The 20,675-nt window shown below is 42.0% G+C and overlaps 1 protein-coding gene across 3 annotated transcripts in view; it reads left to right on the top strand.

The window, feature by feature from the left end:
- The first annotated feature begins 14,558 nt into the window (after positions 1-14,558).
- Positions 14,559-20,675, top strand: part of CACNA1S (calcium channel, voltage-dependent, L type, alpha 1S subunit) — a 109,752-nt gene continuing 103,635 nt past the window's right edge. For all 3 annotated transcript variants that reach the window (XM_015411835.1, XM_015411836.1, XM_015411834.1), the window contains exon 1: positions 14,559-14,896. In XM_015411835.1, the coding sequence (XP_015267321.1) occupies positions 14,733-14,896 (164 nt within the window). In that variant the 5' untranslated portion in view covers positions 14,559-14,732. The remainder of the gene's footprint in view (positions 14,897-20,675) is intronic.

Genomic DNA, 20,675 nt, shown 5'->3' with positions numbered 1-20,675 from the left:
TTTTCATAGAGACTTAATGTGTGGAAATGGGCAGCTGAAGCTTTTCATTGGAAAAAGTGCAGAAAAGGGCAACTAGAATGATAAAAGGGTTGGGACACTTCTCTATGAAGAAAGGTTAAAACGCTTGGGGCTCTTTAGCTTGGAGAAATGACGGCTGAGGGGTGACACGATCAAGGTTTATAAGATTATGCATGGGATAGAGCAGGTTTCTCCCTTTCTCACAATACAAGAACTCATGGCCACTCAATGAAATTGCTGAGCAGTCGGGTTAGAACAGATAAAAGGAAGTACTTCTTCACCCAAAGAGTGATTCACACATGGAATTCACTGCCAGAGGAGGTGGTGGCAGCTACAAGCATGGACAGCTTCAAAAGGGAATTAGATAAGCATATGGAGCAGAGGTCCATCAGTGGCTATTAGCCCCAAGGTATAGATAGGAACTCTAGGTCTGGGGCAAGTGATACTCTGTATTCTTGGTGCTTGTGTGTGGGGGGGAGGCAACAGTGGAAGAGCTTCTAATGTCCTGGCCCCACTGCTGGACCTCCTGATGGCACCTGGTATTTTTGGCCACTGTGTGACAGAGTGTTGGACTGGATGGGCCATTGACCTGATCCAACATTGGTTTCTCTTATATTCTTATGTTCTTATGGCATGAAGATAAGTAGGATAACCTGGTAAATAGCATCTCAATAAGCTTGTGTTAAAAGAACAGAACACTTTTTCTTCAGGCAGCTGGCAACTGTACATTACTTTTTGACCTAAATAAAGTCAGGGTATGTCCCATTGGTACATCCCAATCTACCAGCTGGAATCCAGTGTGGTAGAGAATAGGGCGCTAACTGACAGAGCCAGTATGAACTGAAAGAGTTCAGCCAGCTGTGATGAAGAAATGACAGCAAAATCAGGTGAGTATAATTCAGAATGATAGTAAGCTCATAAACCTAATGAGCGTTTCCAGAGCAAATCAATGGTTTTTTTCCAAGTCATGACTAATTTTTGTTGCCCACGTGGCTAATTTAATAACAAATATGACAAATGCATCTTCTGTTCTTTTATTCTAAGAGATCTTTGAGAAATTCATGACATCAGAGTGTGGATATTACATTCTTATTCAGGACCCTCCCTTCTGTCTTTGCAATGGGGCTTCAGAGCAAGTAATTGGATATCTATGGAAATCTCCCTTATAAATAAAAGCCGAATGGTGGTGGTACTTCTTTAGAACATTCCACACGCTCCAAAATCAGTTCGCTCTCTGATCTGTCATTTAGAGGGTCTCCCTATCTACTGGATGCTTTGCCTGAATCCTGCCTCCAACATTCTAAACATTTTGCTAATCCTCTCCCCAGCCATAGCCAGTCAGATAGAGGGTGAGGTTTCAGGAGGCGTGGGACCTCGGACAGGTACAAAGCCATAGACTCCACCCTCCAAACCAACTATTCCCTTCTGGGGAACCATCTTTGCCAATCTCCAGGTGAGGGCTGGAGATCACTCAAAATTACAACTGTTCTTTAGGTAGCAGAGATCAGTTCCTCTGGAGAAAATGGTGGACTCAGTGTCATTATACCCTGCTGAGGTTGCCACAGCAAATTGACACTGAGTGTCCAAGGCCGGGGCACCCACCCAGAGCCTCTTTCTAGAGGCGGTTTTATTTATTTCCACAACGGGCCTTTTTCCTAGTAGTAGATATATAGGAAACCCCTTGTTGTCCTTGTAGCCTCTAGTTTGGCTCTAAGGCCAAACTGAGTTCAAGCAGGACTGGCTGACATTATTTGTTACTCCGTGTGAAAACTTAATTTGTTGTTGCTGGCATCAGAAGTAACAGTGAGACAGAATGACCACCTCAAAGGGCCTGATTATGCCATTTGATTCCTTCCTCCTAAAACTGTATCCTGTAGTGACTATGTCACCACCTGCTGCATTAGAAGCATAGCTCTGCTGCCTAATCTGTGTCTATGGAAAAGGCTGAATTGTTGCTGTGGTCACTAGTGGTCACAAAGCAGTTGAAGGATTATGTTTTTTTAAAATAAGCTTTTATTTTAAAGGTGAGAAAGAAAATGATGATGGGGAACTTTTTCTAAGATGTTGCTGACAATATGTGGATATGTGGAGTTAAAGGCCCACAAGTCAAAATATGACTGAGAAATAGGTCACTTTAGTATTTAGGCACAATTCACAATTCCAGAAAGATTCTCTTTGCTTATACGGTTATGTGAAAAATGCCCCAGTTGAATAACTGTGAGGTGAGCACGCAGGTCTCTCTTCTTGAGAAGTTATTGGTACCATTTTGCCCTCCAAGCAATGATAGTACAAGGCTGGGAATGGGGGACGTGGACCTAGCATTGCCAGATTGCCCTATCCAGGTTGGGAAACTCCTGAAAATCTGAGGATGGAGCCTGGGAAGGATAGGGACTTCAGTGGGGTAGAACATCATAGAGTCCACCCTCCAAAGCAGCCATCTTCTCCAGTGGACCTGATCTCTTTAGTCTAGAGACGAGCTGTAATTCCAGGGCATCCCCAGGTCCCATCTGGAGGCTGGCATCCCTACGTGGATCACTCCAAGAATGCAGGCAACTGCTCTGGCTGTCACTTTCTCCTCAAGAAAACTTGTTTCTATTCCTGTTGGAATAGACACATCCTCAGCAGTGTTTCTTCTAAGCTGAGTTAGTGTGAGCTAGCTCACAGACTTTATGTGCTAGGAGTTTGAGTGTGCGTGAGGATTTAACCCAATATTTCTGTTTTGTGTAAAGAAGATGTTTCTTTATTTTGTTTGTCTCCAGTAAAGCTAGGTTTCTGCGTTCAGCTTGTAGAAGTTTTAGTGTATGTGTCGATCTAGTTTGTTTATGTTGTCTATCCAAATTTTTAATGTTATTCAATGTTTCCATTTCTAACTGTTGTCTTCTTTTTTTTAGGTAAGTGGAAGTCGAGATAATGGAGCCTCGGAGGACTGGTTTTAAAGCATCCCATATGATATTTGGGGACACATCCGGGTGTGTGTTGTTAGCAAAGTAATTTTTAATATCCTGTTCAATTTGTTCTTTCATCAGGGGGTCTTTTAATAAAGAAGTGTTTAAATTCCAGTGTCTGTGTGACTTGTTTTCTACATAGTGTCGGAGGGTGCTTTCTACCCAATCGTGATCGGACCACCTGAAAGGTTCAATGTCTGCATCTATTGCTTGTCCCACTAACGACTGAGATAGTAGAATCAGGTCTATTCTTGTGTGAATGTTATGTCTCATTGAATAGTAGGTAAAATCTTTCTCACCTGGATGTAAGAGGCGCCATATATCGGTAAGGCCATGGTCTTTAAGTAGAGATTCCAATTGTGTGAACCTGGATGACTTTCGGGACAGAGATGGAGAGATGTGCGATCTGTCCAGATTGTTGTCTGCAATGTAATTAAAATCGCCCCCCAGGATGATATCTCCTTCGGCAAAGTCTTTCAGCTTGTTCAGTGTCATGCGAATAAAATTTATCTGCCCATCATTAGGGACATAAATAGTAGCAATGGTCGTTTTCCTGTTTTCTAGCAAACCCTTTATAAAAAGAAATCTACCAGAAGAGTCAACAATTTTATTTTCCAGTTGGAAACGTATGGAGTTTGCAATTAGGATTGCTACCCCTCTTGACTTGGAACTACCTGGGGCTAGGAATTGGGCTTGGAATTTTGGAGATCTAAAAATTAGTTTCTCTTCCTTTTTAATATGGGTCTCTTGCAACAGAATAATATCAGATTTTGTTTTTAGAATGCTGGATAATACCCTTCGTCTTTTGACGGGGTGATTTAGGCCTTTAACATTGGAAGACATGATTTTGAAATTCGAATTCATGATATTGACGTTCAGTACAAAATGGCAACCTTACCTTTGTATGTGTATACACTTTTGAATCAGAAGAGATTAGGTAGTAGATTCACTCAGATAGGCACGGGCCGTAAGCAGTCAGTGAGGAGATTAGTTGGATTTTTGATGCAGGTTTTGTACAAGAAGGATCTGAGTAAAGTCAGATAAAAAAGTTAGTTACAATAAAAAAGTAAACCTCTCACACTATAGAGTGCTAAACGCAAGTAAGCAGGTCTATCTGCAAGGAACTGTTAGGTAATGATATTTACAATTTTTCTAAGTGAGTAAAGGATTGAGGAAAGTACAATATTCACTTGAGAACACTTACAGGTAGCAGCTAACACAATAAAAACACTTTAAGAGTTTATAGCTTTTCAAATTGCTCTTGTATAGGGTAATCACTCACCCGAATTCCCTACCAAAATGATGTGTTTGCCCAATTAGGAATTAAATATAAGGAACTGTGGGAGATGGTAAGTTGCAGGATATTAGTCTATTATACTGTTTTGATTCTCCCCTTGGTATTTAGTAACAGCAAATTTGTGGTGCAATGAAATCGGTATAGTAGGACAAGTGTTCTAAAATCAATAAATCCAATGAGAACTCCTAGTGTGAGGCGGAATCACTGTTGTAGTGCAATATTGGTAAAAGAGCTAATGAACAAGGAAAAAAGAAGCTTAAGGTCAAAGGTGTTGAATGCCCTCTGAGCTCTCGCCTTCTAGAAATTAAAGCGAGAGGTTGGGGTAAAATCCTTCTTAAAGGGACCCCAACACCTATTACAGAGGGTAAAAAGACTTAACGTTTATGGTCAAATTGATAATGTATTAATAAATCTGTTATACTCTTAATTAATTTTTTTTTCTACTTTCTTTTTGTGACTGTAAAACTATTAGAACTCCCTCCCCTTCCCTCCCTCGATCCCCTAAACAGATCAAAAACAACAATTCATTAACAACCTTAAAAATCATTTCTGGAGAAGCTAAAAAAACAACTGCCCTATAAACATTAATGAATTGATTGAATAGGATAAGGATTGACTTCCAGTCAGCAGTCTGATGCGAGATGTAAGTCGTAGCTGGCTAGTGAAAATGGCTGCTACCGGTGATTTTCACTTGCTGGGATTAGTTCATTTGAAGTTATTCAGCATGGTGAACAAATAGAAGCGTCTTTATATAGTCTCCTTCAGTTTACAAAGTGATAGTTATTCAGAGTGTTCTCAGGGCTGATGGAGATAAGGAACATCTTTGCAGAACCGCTAATTGATTTCTAAGCAGATTAGTTATTCCGAGTCAGACGGTTGTTGCGGGGGCGTTTCTGAGTGTGGTCGCTTGTTCGATTGTCTACTGAAGTCCATTGGCGTTTCTATATTCAGCATATGAAGAAGTCTCGTTCCTTCTTTCACATCATTGATTTTATACTGTTTGCCTCTGATTGAGAATTGAAGTGTGAGTGGATTGATCCAAATGTATTTAATTTCGGCTTCTAGAAGAGACGTGGTCACAGGTTTAAGCTCCCTTCGTTTCTGAAGCGCCTCACGTGGGAGATCAGGGAAGACTTCGATTTTCTGGCCCAGATATGTGAGATGACCGTTTTTTCTTGCGAAAATTAAGATTTTTTTCCTGAATCTGCTGTCATTGAGTGTTATCATAATGTCCCGCGCTGGACGCGATTTCAGTAGAGATGTAGGTCCCAAGCGGAATGCTTTCGTTATCAGCGGGGAAATGTCATCAGCGGTCCCAATGATTTGAGACAACCAAGTTGAGATGTGGAAGGCGAGGTCTCCATTTTTCTCGATGTCCTCTCCCAGGCCTCTTAGCTTCAGATTGTTCTGTCGTGCAGACAAATCCAGTTTTAAAGTACGTTCAGCTAGTACCTCATCTGTCAATTTAAGATTTTTGATCTCTTCGTGGTTCGTGATGCTGTTTTTAACAGCCCGTTCCGCCGTGTGCTGGGTTTCTTTCAAATTACGTTCAGCATTTTCCATCCTATCGTATAAAGGCTTAAACATCGATGCGATGTGCTCGGTGAAAGTTTTTTCGATTTGTATTAAAGCTGCAGTCAGGTCAGCCGACGTGACTGGAGTTGGCGATACTACGGCCTGATTTTCCGCCGCCATTTTATGCGGGTTTTCAATACGGAGGCCTGAAGGGTGCGAAAGAGTTTGTGCCTCGATTTCACTACTTATCTTTTTAATTTTCTTCGGATGCTGAGTGTCGTTGCTTCTAGCGTTCGTCTCCATAAATTTGGTAGTACGATTGTTCATTAAGGTCGGGATTTGGATCGATGGGAGGTAGGGTTCGCGGGAGAAGACGAACTAGGCAGCCATCTTCTTTTCCCCGCCCCCTGGATCCTGTGTTTTAAATTGCAGGCCTCCTCACTGTAGTAAAAAAAAAAAGGCAGCAAATAATAATTGACCGAATTGTGCCATGTACTGGATCATTAATAATTAACAGAGAGTTCACCAAAATACTGCTTTTATATTCATTTTAAATTTTACTAATTTACAGAGCAATCCCAAGCAAGTCTACTTAGGATCCTACTTGGGTCTGTTTAATGGAGCTTACTCCCAGGAAAGTGTTCTTAGGATTGCAATGTTAACAACGGTATAAACAAGTTTAGGAGTGCTGCCATTTTCCTGAAGAGCTGGTGGTAGTGGTCTCTCACCAATGTCATTTATCCTTGTAATTTCTGTGTTCGAGTGCTCCACTAGATGTTCCCAGAGACCAGGTTTATGATGATCTCTTGCTCCCAAACAAAGCTTGCTGTAGCAGTGGTTTGACAGAAAGTAATTAAAATGCTCAATGAACTGGAAAGCTACAACAAAGCCGTAAACCTCACCTTTTGAAGGAAAGGGAAAGATATAAGAAGTTCCTCTTCCTACGGTTCATAATTTTGAGTCAGCTGGAGGGAGGTATTTGCTCTGTTGATATCTGCCAGTGCTCTAGGAAATATCTTTCAACTAGTAGCCTCCCGGCTATCGAGTGCTTCAGTGCAGCATTATCAGTTCCGACTTGAATTTTGATCTTCACAATGGAAGGGAGATGCGGCTTTGAAAAAGAGGATGGAAACGTGTTTATGTGCCTAGGATACATGTCACTGCATAACTTCCAATTGTTGATCTGTTACATAAATTTGTCATATTGAGAACTTCCCAGCTAGTAGTGTTACATTGTAACCTTGATTTATAGCTCATGATTGTTGCATTTTGAGAGTTTGAAAACATCATGTGTTACATTGTAACTCTGATTTGGTGTTTTTGACTTTATATTAAATACTTTCGGAGTTGGTATAAGAAAACTTAGATAACGGAATATATATTAAGACTATACATTAGTTTGGTATTTCTAAATATTTCTTTAAAGGTTACAGTTAAAAAGCTGAACTGCAGACCAGAAGGTCGGTAGTTCAGCAGTTCAAGACCCGAGTGCCATATGAGCTCCCGTCCCTGGTCCCAACTCTTGCCAACCTAGCAGTTCGAAAGCAAGAAATTGCTAGTAGATAAATAGGTACCGCTTCAGTGGGAAGGTAACAGTGTTCCGTGCACCTCGGCATTTAGTCATGCTGGCCACATGACCACGGAAGCATCTTCGGACAGCGCTGGCTCTTTGTCTTGTAAATGGAGATGAGCACCGCATCTCTAGAGTCGGATTTGACTGGCTTTCGAGCAAGGGCAACTTCTACCTTTACGTATTGATATAAGACTTGATAATCCCATCTAGAAGTTGGCAACACTGTGAGCTAGCTCACGGTTTTTTTAGCTCCTGGCTCATACATGTTTGTCTTCGCTCAGGAAGGATGGCTCCAGAGCAAACTGATTTATGCAGTAGGCAAATTGCTTGCTCACAGCTTTAATGCCAGTAGCTCACAAAGTAGAATTTCTGCTCACAAGACTCCACAGCTTAGAGGGAGCATTGGATGGCACTTCTGGGTTTTTCCTGGAAGTGATGTCACACCATCACCGAAGGAGTTAATTTTTTTCCTCGTACCGCAGCTGCTAGACTGCTGAAAGGCAATGTTCACTGGGCATATGGGAGATCTCCAGGCCTCAGCAAGCACATGCCAGCCCTTACTGCTGATGAGAAGCAGCTTGATTCTTCTGGCTGCAGCACTGGTACTGTTTTCTCATAATGCTTTACATTGTAATTAGTATTAATTATGGTTTTGAAGCACCTTGGTTCAGACAAGTTTGCTGTAACAACTACAAAAAAAATCCCAAGTCTGCCCCTCTCCATCTCCTTCTTCTCCAGAAGCTTTTATTTGTGCTGTTTAAATGGTAACTCTAAATTACAAGAGGAAACCAGGGAGTGGCAGATCTTAACGCACACCGAACCAGCAAATTGTAGGCATGCTCTTTCCATCCAAAACAATAAAGCATCCAAATAGCTTGGCTTGCTTTGAAATCCTTAAATGTCAATCACTTGTCTATACTGGACTGCTTATGTTGCTTGCATTGCTGTTATTTAATTGATCAATTTTAGCATGTCATCTTGTGTGTGACAACTGAGGTGATTGTAGAAAATTAAGATTTGGATTTTGGTGGAAGTGACCTCACAGGAAGGAGAGGAGCTGGGAAAGCTGAGCTTTGACCCAGATGTGTGTGACATCACAGAATTTGAGATCATATCCCTGCTGAGCTCCCTCCCCTCCTCAAACTCTTCCCTTCCCAGTTACTGTCCACAGGTCTTCTGGCATTTCTGAGCTGGAGTTGGTAGCCCTACTTGCTTACCTTACTGAGTTGCATTTCAGCAGAAAATTCAACCTGACCTAACAGCATCACATGGATAGTTTGACCTGTGTGTATAGTTCTTCTACCTCTGGGCTAAATACTGCTGTGACAAGATCCTGTGTGCTAAAATGCACTCTGATTAATTACTGAGAGCTCCTGATTAATAGCCTGATAACCAGGTAAAGGGAGAGTCTCCATCCTTTTCTGGAGCTGCTATTGGCCTCCATGAGAGTTTGCTAGAGATTAAAGTGCTATTATAATCCTTCTGAAACCTCTTGGTTTTTGGATGTGTTAATGGCCCCTTGGGACTACATACAGAATGGAAGGGAAAAGAAAAAGACATGTCTGTATGGAGGCTTGATGGCAGGGGAGTGTATTCTAAGGGTAGAGGTCAACAAACACCATAATTTCATTATTTGTTTAGGACACCCTAGAATTCTGTGAGAATTTAGTCTTGTAGTATGAACTCTCTGTGCACACTGTGCAGAAAGATGCAGTTCTAAATATTAATGTTATGCCTTTAGAATAGAGCTTTGGCTTCCCATTACATGAAACGGAGACAGACTGAAACAGCTGAGGATTTTTTCTATCCCATACCTCATGCTGTTGGCTGCTAATCAAAATGCCTGCAGCCCTTCCCTTATTTTTCAGTCCTGTTTTGCAGAAGGCCAGTGGATTCTTGATTGGTAGGCTGCCCACACGCTTGGTTTAGCAGTGTTGAAATGACCCTGTTGTGTATGTTCAGCCACACTCACACAACCATGTGGGTGCAGTGGTTAAAGCACCATATGGAAAGAGCAGGAGTTCTTGGTTTTGTTCCCAGATTTCCTGCTAGCAGAGGGACCAGTTTTGTTACTTGTCCTTTGACTTGGCAAGAAAGGAGTAATGAAAAGCCAAGAAAGGGGGATTTGGGAATGGTCAAGGAAGCCAAAGAAAAGGACATTGACATACAGGCCACAGGCAAGGAATAATCCAGCCCAGCAACAAATTAGCTTGCTATAATTTCCTGCATAATAAAATAATCATTGAGGTAACAGAGAAAGATGATGAGAACTGCGGCACTGGCTATAAATGTGAGCTGCAGATTCCCTCCCTATCTCACACTCCCTAGAGGGTCTTGAGAGGCATGCCAGTACTCCCTCCCACCCCCAGATTTGGGGTTAATAGGCCTGTTCATGTTGTCATTACAATAATAACCTCTTGACTGATCCAGAGGTAAGTGACTGATTTATACACCAAATATTATATATCACTACAAAGGCTGCAAGAGAGTTAATTGAGTTAATTAAGACATGTGTCTTAATCCTTAATATTGTCCTATTGTCTGTCTGACTAGCTGAGGGCTGGTGTGTGTGTGTTTGTGTGCCCATTTTGGTTTCTTTTTAAAATCTCACCTTGACTCCATGTTGCTCAGAGGAGTGTTAGAGGAGTCTCTAAAGTTGGTTAGGCTGAGAGAGATTGACTGGTCCAGGTAAGCTCAAGGGTGGTGTAAGGATCTTTCAGTATCGCATCGTTTAGGGCCAAATTATAGATAACATTTCGGTCTAAACTGTGATCAGCTCCCCAATGTTAAAAAAACCCCAAACAGTTGTGCAAACCTCAATCATAGCATGGATAAGAGGTCTGTGCTTAACTCTTCTTTCACTACTATTATTTTCGCAATATAAACTGTCAGCCCAGGCAGCTTATGTCCCTAGTAGGAGAAAAAAGATACCAAAGGGCTGCCAAACCTCCCGGTGGGTCCTGGAAATCTCCCAGAACTACAAGTGAACTCCAAACAACAGAGATCAGTTCCCACGGAGAAAATGGCTGCTTTGAAGGGTGGACTGTGTGGCATATACCCTGCTGAGTTCACTCCTCTGCACAGATCCTGCCCTCCCAAGGCTACACTGCAACCTAGAAAGCTGCCTTTTTCTTAGTGTAGCTAAAAGCAGGCAGGGGAGAGCAGTTTCAACTGGGTAAAGAACAAAGAAACATTAAAATAACTTCCCCAGCACTGTGGCCCCAATCCATATCCCGCCATGGCTGCTTTTGGGGGCTAAATTAAACCTAAGTGGATCTGATAACAGATTCCCCAAATCAAGTGTAACTTGGCTGTTCAAACATGTCTGAAATTCTGAGACAGAGTCCAATGGCACCTTTAAAACCAACAAAGTTTTATTTAAGGTGTGAGCTTTCGTGTTGAAATTCTGAGAGTTTGTCATCTGTACAGTTTGGTACATAAAAGTCAGCACTAGCTGTTGCTCCAGGCAAGTGTTGAACATGGATGCGTGCATTTTTATTTATGCATGTATTTTGATATTTACAATCCATTTTTCTCTTCAGTCTCCATTGCATCTTCTCCTGTGATTTGGGAGTGATACCAGATGGTTACCATATATGGAATGAGAAATGCCAGATGTTTAAGCTGGATTCAGAAAAGGAAGAGATCATATTGCAAATTTACGTTGATTACTGGAGCATATGAGATAATGTCAGAAGAAAATCAGCTTGTGTGTCAGATTGCAGCAAACCTTTGGACTGTGTGGATAATGAAAAGCTATGGTTGATTTTAAAAGAATGGGTGGGCCACAGCATCTGATTGTTTTGATGCACAACCTGTACTCTGGAGAAGAGGCTACTGTTAGGACAGAATGTGGAGAAACAATGGTTTCCAATTGGCAAAGGTGTCAGACAAGAATGCATTTTATCTCCCTATCTATTCTATCTGTACACAGAACATATAAGGAAAACTGGATTTGATTTAGATGAAGATGGAATGAAAATTGGTAGAACAAATATTAACAATTTGAGATATGCAGATGATACCACATTACTGGCATCAAACAGTGAAAACTTGAAATGACTACTGATGAAGGATAAAGCAGAAAGTGCCAAAGCAGGATTACAGCTAAACATCAAGTAGAAAAAAGTAATGACTACAGGGGAATTAACACAACTTTAAGGCTGACAATGAAGAAACTGAAATTGTTCAAGATTTTCTGTTCCTTGACTCCATCATGAACCAAAAGGAAGACTGCACCCAAAAAATCAGAAGGAAATTGAGACTGGGGAAGGCAGCCATGAAGGAGCTAGAAAAGATCTTGAAGTATAAGGATGTGTCACTGGTGACTAAGATGAAGTTAATTCATGCCATAGTATTCCCCATTACTATGGATGGGTGTGAAAGTTGGACTGTGAAGAAAGCTGACAGGAAGAAAGTGGATTCCTTTGAAATGTGGTGTTAGAGGAAAGTTTTAAGGATACCATGGACCACCAAAAAAGACAAATAAGTAGATTCTAGACCAAATCAAGCCTGAACTATCCCTAGAAGCTAAAATGACTAAACTGAGGCTATTGTACTTTGGTCACCTTATGAGAATACAAGAGTCACTGTAAAAGACAATAATGCCAGGAAAAGTTGAAGGCAACAGGAAAAGAGGAAGATCCAACATGAGATGGATTGACTCAATCAAGGAAGACATTAATTCATAGGGTTGCCATATGTTGGAAGTGACTTGATAGCACTTTACACACCCTGGAGTGTAAAGATGAAAGCTGCGTGCCTTATAACTTGGCACTCTTGTGATCTCTTTCCTGTCATCAAATGGTACACATATGTGATCCTATGATACTAGTGTTATTTAAGGATTTCATCTTATTGGTTCCCAAATGAATATTACCCTGCTGCTATTTTTAACTCAGCTGTAATCCACAGTCTGTTAAAAGTATCAGGAGTTTTGCAAAGTACTTATCAGCTCTTCTTGAAGACCTCAATGAAAACAATACCATCTTTGACAGGACACTGAAAGGCAGGAGGCAGGATGTTCTGACCAGCAGCATTTTTTATTTACTTATTTATTTGATTATTTAGATTGTTCTTACCATGCCCCACTTAAAGGACATTTTTAGTCAAACGTCACTTGCCTCATTGCAAAAGAGCCCTGGCTACATAAAAGTTTCTGGTCACCTCTGTCCATGACACTGCAGTGGATTTCTTATATCACTCTGCTCCCATTGTCCAGATCCTGCAGTCCATAAGTAGGTCCTGTTGTGGCCCCCCGGCTCTTTGGAGGCGGGTAGAGGTCAGCCCGGCATGTATCCCCCCACACTAGCATTGAACGAAACAGCCTACATAAGATTTGGATAAGTGTGGAATAAAATGGCCACAACTTTATTGGTTACAGCTCTGAGAAGCATTGGCACAGCATGGGTCCCCAGATCCGCAGCATCAGCTGGCCTGGTGCCAGTCAATGTACCCATCCTTCGCAGCCAGCCAGCTTGGGTGGGAGAACCATGGGATGGCAAGTTGCTGGAGTTCACATGGATGATTGCCCCTAAGTGGTCTCCCCTGCCATCTGAGTGTGAGGGTGAATGCTGGTTGTCCAAGAGCTGGCCTGCTCCCATAAAGCCCTCACACCAAGACCCCTCAAGGGGATCCCTACATCCACGAAAGTGGCACGCTGATATCGCCAAAAGTTGTGACAAGTAATAAAGCATCAAAATAGCAATAACCATAAGCAACATGACTAACAACCTCAAACTACAAGCAAGAAAATTCACTACCCCCATTGAACCCCTGGACAGCTACCTACTATTCACACTGTTGTCTCCTCAAGCACTCTACCTAAGGTGGGATAGGTGGGCAAACCACTTGGAAGGCTAGACAAAGAATGGAGGCCAGGGAGTGTGGCAGGCCCCTTCTCCCTGGAAGACCCCTCCCCTGGACCCAACTCAGAAGTTGCTATAGGTCTTTTGAGTAGGGAGGGTCCAATTATTCCTACCACTCCTGCAACCCAGCCCCCTCCCAGCTGCCACTACCTGTACCTCAAGTCATCAAAAACCCTTCTTTTTGTGAAACAGCAGGAAAAAGGGGTTCCAGTAGTGGCAAGCAGTTTACTGAGAACATTTCGGTCCATGATTTCATTCCTGGTGTACCACCAAGAAGTCATTATTAGGATTGCTTCTTACATTATAGTTAATATTTTATCTGTGATTTTTTTAAAAAAAAAAATCCAGTCATGTTTCATACATATTCCAGAGACCCACAGATGACATGTAGTTGTGGTGAAAAACATGCATTTTGCTGCCATACAATGTATAAAAGTGACTTCAGATGGCTGTACTGAAAATAAAGGAACGGAACTTTGGCCTAAGGTTCTATTTAAAGCAGTGTAAGTTATCTTATTTTCACTACCCTTCAGGGCTGCTGACCTCCAGGTGAGGCCTAGAGGTCTACTCTGTACAGATATTTTTTTTTTAGACATTGGGGATCCTAATATCATTAGGATTGCTGCCATACAATGTATAAAAGTGACTTCAGATGGCTGTACTGGAAGTTTGGCCTAAGGTTCTATTTAAAGCAGTGTAAGTTATCTTATTTTCACTACCCTTCAGGGCTGCTGACCTCCAGGTGAGGCCTAGAGGTCTACTCTGTACAGATTTTTTTTAGACATTGGGGATCCTAATATCATTAGGAAACAGATCATTTCACACAAACACCCAATGACACATAGGTCACTTAGTGAATAAATACGGTGGATATATCCACACAGCAAGTTATTCCAGTCATATGCAACATCTTACCACAGAGACTGGCAGCTAACACACATTTTCTTCATATTTTGTGATCAGGTGGAGAAAGCCAGGTTCCAATGAATCTGCTTGAGAAATCACAACACCACAAACAGCTTATTGTAAAAAGCAACCACTACACGGATGCAATTTCAAGCAACCTTCACATAACTTTTGTGCGTGCCATCCAAACATATGGATGGAGTGGAAGGGGCACTGGAGTAAATGAACACTTTTCAGCTCAAGGGCTACTGCAGCTCCCATGCATACATTCTTTTCCCTGACCTGGCTTGATAGCTCAAAAATGGCCATGAGTTGAGTATGAAGAAGCAACAGCTGTCAGGACTCTTGCTGTCTCAGGAAATCTGAAAGCCCTGGGAGCCAGGCTGGTAGCTAATTATAAACTTCTGCCTGATGTATTTGTGTCTGTGGGAGTGCAATTCCCAGCCCCGCAGCCCCACACTGTGCTGAGAAGATCTATCAGCTGAAAGACGATCCAGAGGGGGCTTCAGCCACCCTGGGGCTGGGAAAAGAAGCTCAGAGAGGGGGAGAACAGGAGGAGGGGGGTAAGGAAACCCTGGCTGTAGTAGGCAATTAGAGGAGGGGGAGATATCATGGAGCCCACTTCTGTCCAGGATGATATCCAGAAGAAAAAGCAACAGAAAGAAAAAGCGAAGAAAGCAGAACTAGAAGCTCCCCCCAGACCTCTCCGGTCCCTGTTCTGCCTCACCCTCCAGAACCCAGTGCGCAAGGCCTGCATTGCTATCGTGGAATGGAAGTATCCTTTTGGAAAACTGTGGGGTGGCCTCAGGGCTGGCTTGTATGTGGGCTTGAGCCCAACAGCAGCCATGCATACAGAGCTGAGACTTGGTGGGAGCAAAGGCAACGAAGAGAGCGGGGAAATGTTTGTTAAGAGACTCTTCTGGACATTCAGGTGATCTTCTGTTCCTCAGAAGTGCTGAAAAAGCAAGTGGTCTTGACATTTATCTCTATCAATGAGAGCGGAAGAGGCTCAGGGGGCAGAGAAGATCACAAAAGAAAAGCAATATCTTGACCTTGCTTTGACTTGACAAGTGGATATATGTCTGTGAGTGTAAATCAGAAGTTTTCATTCAGAGGTTCAGCATGGAGGTTTGTGATTCTTTTCCCCCACCATCAAGTTGTGACCCTGGGTCAAAGGTGGTTTGCCATTGCCTGCCTGTGTGTAGCAACCCTGGTATTCCTTGCCGGTCTCCCATCCAAATAATAACCAAGGCTGACTCTGAGATCTGACAAGATCAGGCTAATTTGGGCTATCCAAGTCTTCTGATTATTAGAAGTATATAATTCCAGAATAATTTTTCTGGAACAGTTATGGGTAGAAAAATTGTTTGGATTTCAAACAGAGTAGGGAACATTGATTATAGTTATTGTGTTTGGTTCTTGTTACTCCCACTCTCTGCTTGTGACACACCATAACTCAGACAATGGGGGATTAATGTGCGTGATGTGTTTCTGGAATGATGCGAAGAGGATATTTCGTCCAGGGCAAAGTTTTGGAAAAGATGGTTTACAAGTCTTTTTGAGTCTTGCGATGGCATGATCAAGACAGGGATGTCAAGCAGGTAATCAAGGGAGTCAGAGAGATGAATCACATTGTTAGGGATCCCAGAAATGGGTGCATATTCAGTATTTCACTTAGATCGGACAAGTCGGTAAAATATCAGCTTTGGGTAAATGATGGACGAGGGAAGGGAGAGCAAGGCTCTGTGTGCTGTTGTTGTTCCAGTCCTCAACTGTTTTTAAATGAAAGGGTGGTGTTGGGTCCCGGGGCAGCAGTAGATAAGCTTGTGTATTTAAGCATTCTAGTTATTTAATCACCACCAAGGAAATGCCAGGGGACACAAATTCTCTGGCATGGTATATCATGAGATTTGTGAATTGTTTCAGTTCTCTCCTGTGAAGGAACATGTTAATCTTGCAGCCACCCTGGCCAGCCGGGAGCAGGGAATCTGGTTAGCTGGCGAAAGACAGTAGATGCAGATAAGTCCATTTGGGGGCAAAATCAGTCTGCAGGCCTGTGAAACGGAACTGTGAACTCGAAAGTCCATCAGTTAAATGTACAGCAAGCCACCCCCTCTAAGCCTCAGCTGCCTGTCATTTTTATAGGGGTGATAATACCGATCCACCAAACAAGGTTGTTGCAAGGATTATTGGGATAATGTACGCATACAGTAACATATAAAGTAGGAGTAGTACCAAAAGCATGGATGACCTAGATGCCCTTATGACAGGGTAGACATTTGGATGTTTAAGAAAGCAGGCGTCCCCATGCCAGAAGATGCTCTGAGCTTCCTGGAATGGCTCAATGTGTCTAACGTCTCTGTGTGTATATTTACCCACACACATAGATGCTTATGCATAGGCATCTCCATCTGCCCTGCTTCCACAGTTGTTCTTTGTTTCAGTGCCCAGTCACTCAACTGATAACTTTGACCTCATCTCTTTCCTAGTTTAGCTGTCCTCTTATCCTTTAAATGCATGTACGTGAAAGTTCCTATTTTTCATTATGCATGTTGGCTATTGGCTTGTGTTGAATTTGATACTTCATATCTGAGCTTGCTTGCCATCTCTTCTCATATTTTGGATCCCTGTTTTTATTGTATAGATGCATTACTTTTGAAAAAGCTTGTTGTTAGCTGCTGTGAGTCCATTTGGAAGAAAAGAAAAGAGGGGTAGAAATTAAATAAATCACTACTTTTGTTGACTATCTTAAACTGAAATTGACTATCGTAAACTGAAATTGATTGATTAAAGATATTTGTAATCCTCCTTTCCTAATAGACTGATGGTTCTCACTGTTTTTATTAGGTGTTTACTGAAATCCTGTACATGTTAATGTTTTGGCAATAAGGTGTATAGAAATCAAATATACAAACTGAGGACCTATCAGTTGGGAAAGGTGCTTCTACATCTGTTTTGATGTTAATATTGCAGATTTCAGAAGTGGATCTTATAGGCTATCTAGTCCAACCTGCTGCTCAGTGCAGGAAATCCAAAGCTAGAGTATTCCCAACAGATGGCTGTCCAGCCTCTGCTTGGAGACCACGAGGGAGTGAGAGACCACCACCTTTCTGTTGTCAAGCTGTTCTCACAATTAGGACATTTCTTAGGGCTCCTGGCAGCCCCAGTTGCCTGCATCCACTTGGTAGAACTGGGGATGAGGAGGACAGGCATCCTTCTGACCCTGTGATGTTGCTTCCAGCGCAATCCCAAACATGATGTCATTGCGTCAAGGAAACTCTGTAGGACTTCCTCAAAGCTCTATGGAAAACCATACAGTTGCAGGGGGGGGGAATCTTAGTGCATCATACTAATGGGATGACATCCCTTCTGGGGTCTCATTGGAATTGATGTTGGGGCCTCAGAATGATGCCTAAGGATATTAGGTATAGTTTTGCACTACGGAGATGGGGAGGCAAAGAACAAGTCTTCACTCTTTCGCATATGATATCCCTTTAGGATCTCATACTAGTAGTACATGTGAAAAGGACCACAGCCAATCAGATGTATATGACTCTATGGTGTGATGTGGCTGCAAAAAAGGTTAATGAGAATTTAGGCTGCATTAAGGGAAGTTCTACTGCTGCCTAGCCAAGTATCTTCCGCCCTTTATGGGTGCATTTTATTCTTTTCCCCTGAATACAGAACATTCCAGTTGTCTCTGCTGAATTTCATTTTGTAAAGTTCAGGCCAGATTTCCAAACCATATAGCTCATTTTGAATTTTATTTTTTTTAATCTTCTAAGGAGTTAGCTCTCCCCTCAGTGTTGTGTCATTGCAGATTTGATAAGTAGTCCCACCAACCTTCATTTTAAGTCACTGATAAAAATGTTGACGAGTACCAGGGCCAGGATGGAACATGAGATTTCCTTCCACTGCAGTGAAGTGCCATTGTGAATCCAACCATCTGTGAATCCACTTGACAGTACTAATATCTAGCCCATATTTAACTAGTTTGCTGACCAAAATATCATGGAGAACTCAGTCAAATCTTTACTGACATTATGTCCACAACATTCTCACAATCTACTAGGCTAGAGATGTGATAAAAATACAATAATAGCAGTTTGTTGAGATTCATTCTTGAATGCAGGAGAAGAGAGCTGAAACCAATGATGGAGCAAAAGAACAAGAAAACAGTGCAGTGGGGGAAATTATGCTTTTATTCCATTACACTGCCCCTGTGTATTTTGTCTACGCTTCTTCAGGGGAATCTAAGAATACAAATAAAAATAAGAATACATATATTGTCATTTAAAAATAATTAAAAGGCATGATAAAATGCAGTGTACACTGAGCATGCAAAAAGTGCATAAATGTATACAGAACAAAAATTCCATGAGAACTTTACAGATATCATGCAGGTGCAATACATGGTTGGAAATGGAAACATAATCCTTAGAACAAAATTTGTATACAACATGCTTGAACATTTACAAGTTAGAACAATATAGAACACAAACTGACTTGTATGATAGTATCAAGCAGTTCCCACAGCAAGAGAAGGTCCTTCAGTATCCTAGGATGCTATTTATTTACTTAAATCATTTCTATGCCATCTTTCCACTCAATTCAGGGTCCCCAAGGTGGCGAACATCAAAACAATTGAGGCATTAAAAAGCATTAAATGGGGAAGAGAGCTAATAAAAGTTATTGAGGGATCCCCCCCCCAAAAAAAGTCCATCTGCTGGAAGAAAACTGTGATAGAGGGAGCTCCAAAGTTCTCAGCACCACAACCAAGAAGGCTCTTTCTCACCTTGACACACATCTAGCCTCATGTGGCAGTGGCACCTAAAGCAAAGCCTCCAAAGATGACTGGAGTGGTTGGGTAGGTTCATATGAGAAAAGGTGGTTCTTCAGGTATGCTGGCCCCAAACTGTATAGGCCTTTGAAGGCCAATACCAGCATCTTAAATTGGGCCCAGAAGCAAACTGGAAGCCAGTGTAGATGGACAAAGCATAGAGCAATACGGTCCCTGTGACCCCACACCAGTCAGCATTCTGGCCACAGCATTCTGTACCAAGTGAAGCTTCCAGAGAGTTTTCTTTTTTTTCTTCTTCAAAGTTTTATTTTTCCTTTTCATAAAAAAGAAACATCATTCCATGATACATCATTCATCAAAATCGCTTATGGAGTCTTTTACTATACATCTACATTGATCCAATTGTACAGATGCTTCCATCTTTCCTTAAATACTCTTTCCTTCTGTCCTTGAAGAATTAGACTTAATTTATCCATCTCTGCTATCTCTAACAACCTAGATACTAGGTCATCTAACTTCGGTATATATTCTTGCTTCCAAAATTTGGCTATTAAAATCCTTGCAGATGTTAATATATAAATTATCAGGTATTTATCTTTCCACCTAAGACTCTCTGGCAACATGTTCAACAGCATAGTTTCCGGAGATAGCTCTATTTCAATCTCAGTTATTTCTAAGATTACCTTCTGCACCATTTTCCAATAACCATTGATCTTTACACAGCGCCACCACATATGAAAAAACGTGCCTACATTACCTTTACATTTCCAGCAGTTCTTACTGATCTTAGAATTACATTTGGCTATCCTATCCGGTGACCAATACCATCTATGGTATAATTTGTATATATTCTCTTTATAATTAACGCTTCTCATAAATTTTATTGATTTCCAGTTTTTCTCCCAATTTTCTATACTTATATTATGTCCTACATCTTTTCCCCATCCAAGCCATGTCTTATTAACTGTTTGTTCCTTTGCCCGTTCTTCTAACAAAAATTCGTTTATTCTCTGTATCATTTTATTGCTGCTCGATGCCCATATTTTGTCCAACTGCAGTTTACCATCTTCAAACCCCCTTTTCTCATAAAGCTTCCAGAGAGTTTTCAAGGGCAGCCCCATGCAGAGTACACTGCAGTAGTCTAAACTAGAAGTTACCACGGTATGTATCACAGTGCCAAGATTTTTCCAGCCCAGGAAAGGCAACAGCTGGTTATCCAACAGGAGGCCCAGGTCTAGCAGTACCCCCAAGCTACAAACCTGCTCCTTTAGGTTGAGTGCAAACCCATCCAGAACAGGAGATATACTCATTTGTGCTCTGACCATCCCTCTACCAATAGTATCACTGTTTTCTCAGAATTAAGTTTCAGATTGTTAGCCCTCATCTATCCCAAAGCAGCCTGCAGGCATCTGTTTATGGTTTCCACAGGCTCCCTGGGATCTGCTGGAAGCATGTTAGAGCTCGGCGTCATCTGCATACTGGTGGCAACTGAGCCCAAATCTCCAGATGGCCCCTCCCAGTGGCTGAATGAAGATCTTAAAAATATGGGGGATAATAGAGAACCTTGTAGGATCCCAGAGGCCAAGAGGCCAAGCCACAGTCCCCCACCACTATGGTCTGAAACCTACCTTTGACTAGGGTTGCCAGACCCCCAGTCCAGGTGGGGATTCCCCCAATTTCTGGGTCTCCAGCCGGCCGCCGGCCATCTAGTCAGTGGGGGAAGCCCCACCCCTGAACAGGCATGTTTCCCTAC

Source organism: Gekko japonicus, unplaced genomic scaffold (assembly GCF_001447785.1).
Source record: "Gekko japonicus isolate JY-2015 unplaced genomic scaffold, Gekko_japonicus_V1.1 scaffold309, whole genome shotgun sequence".
Classification (NCBI taxonomy): Eukaryota; Metazoa; Chordata; class Lepidosauria; order Squamata; family Gekkonidae; genus Gekko; species Gekko japonicus.
The sequence above is the reverse complement of the archived record's forward strand: the minus strand, read 5'-3'. Positions and strand labels throughout refer to the sequence as shown.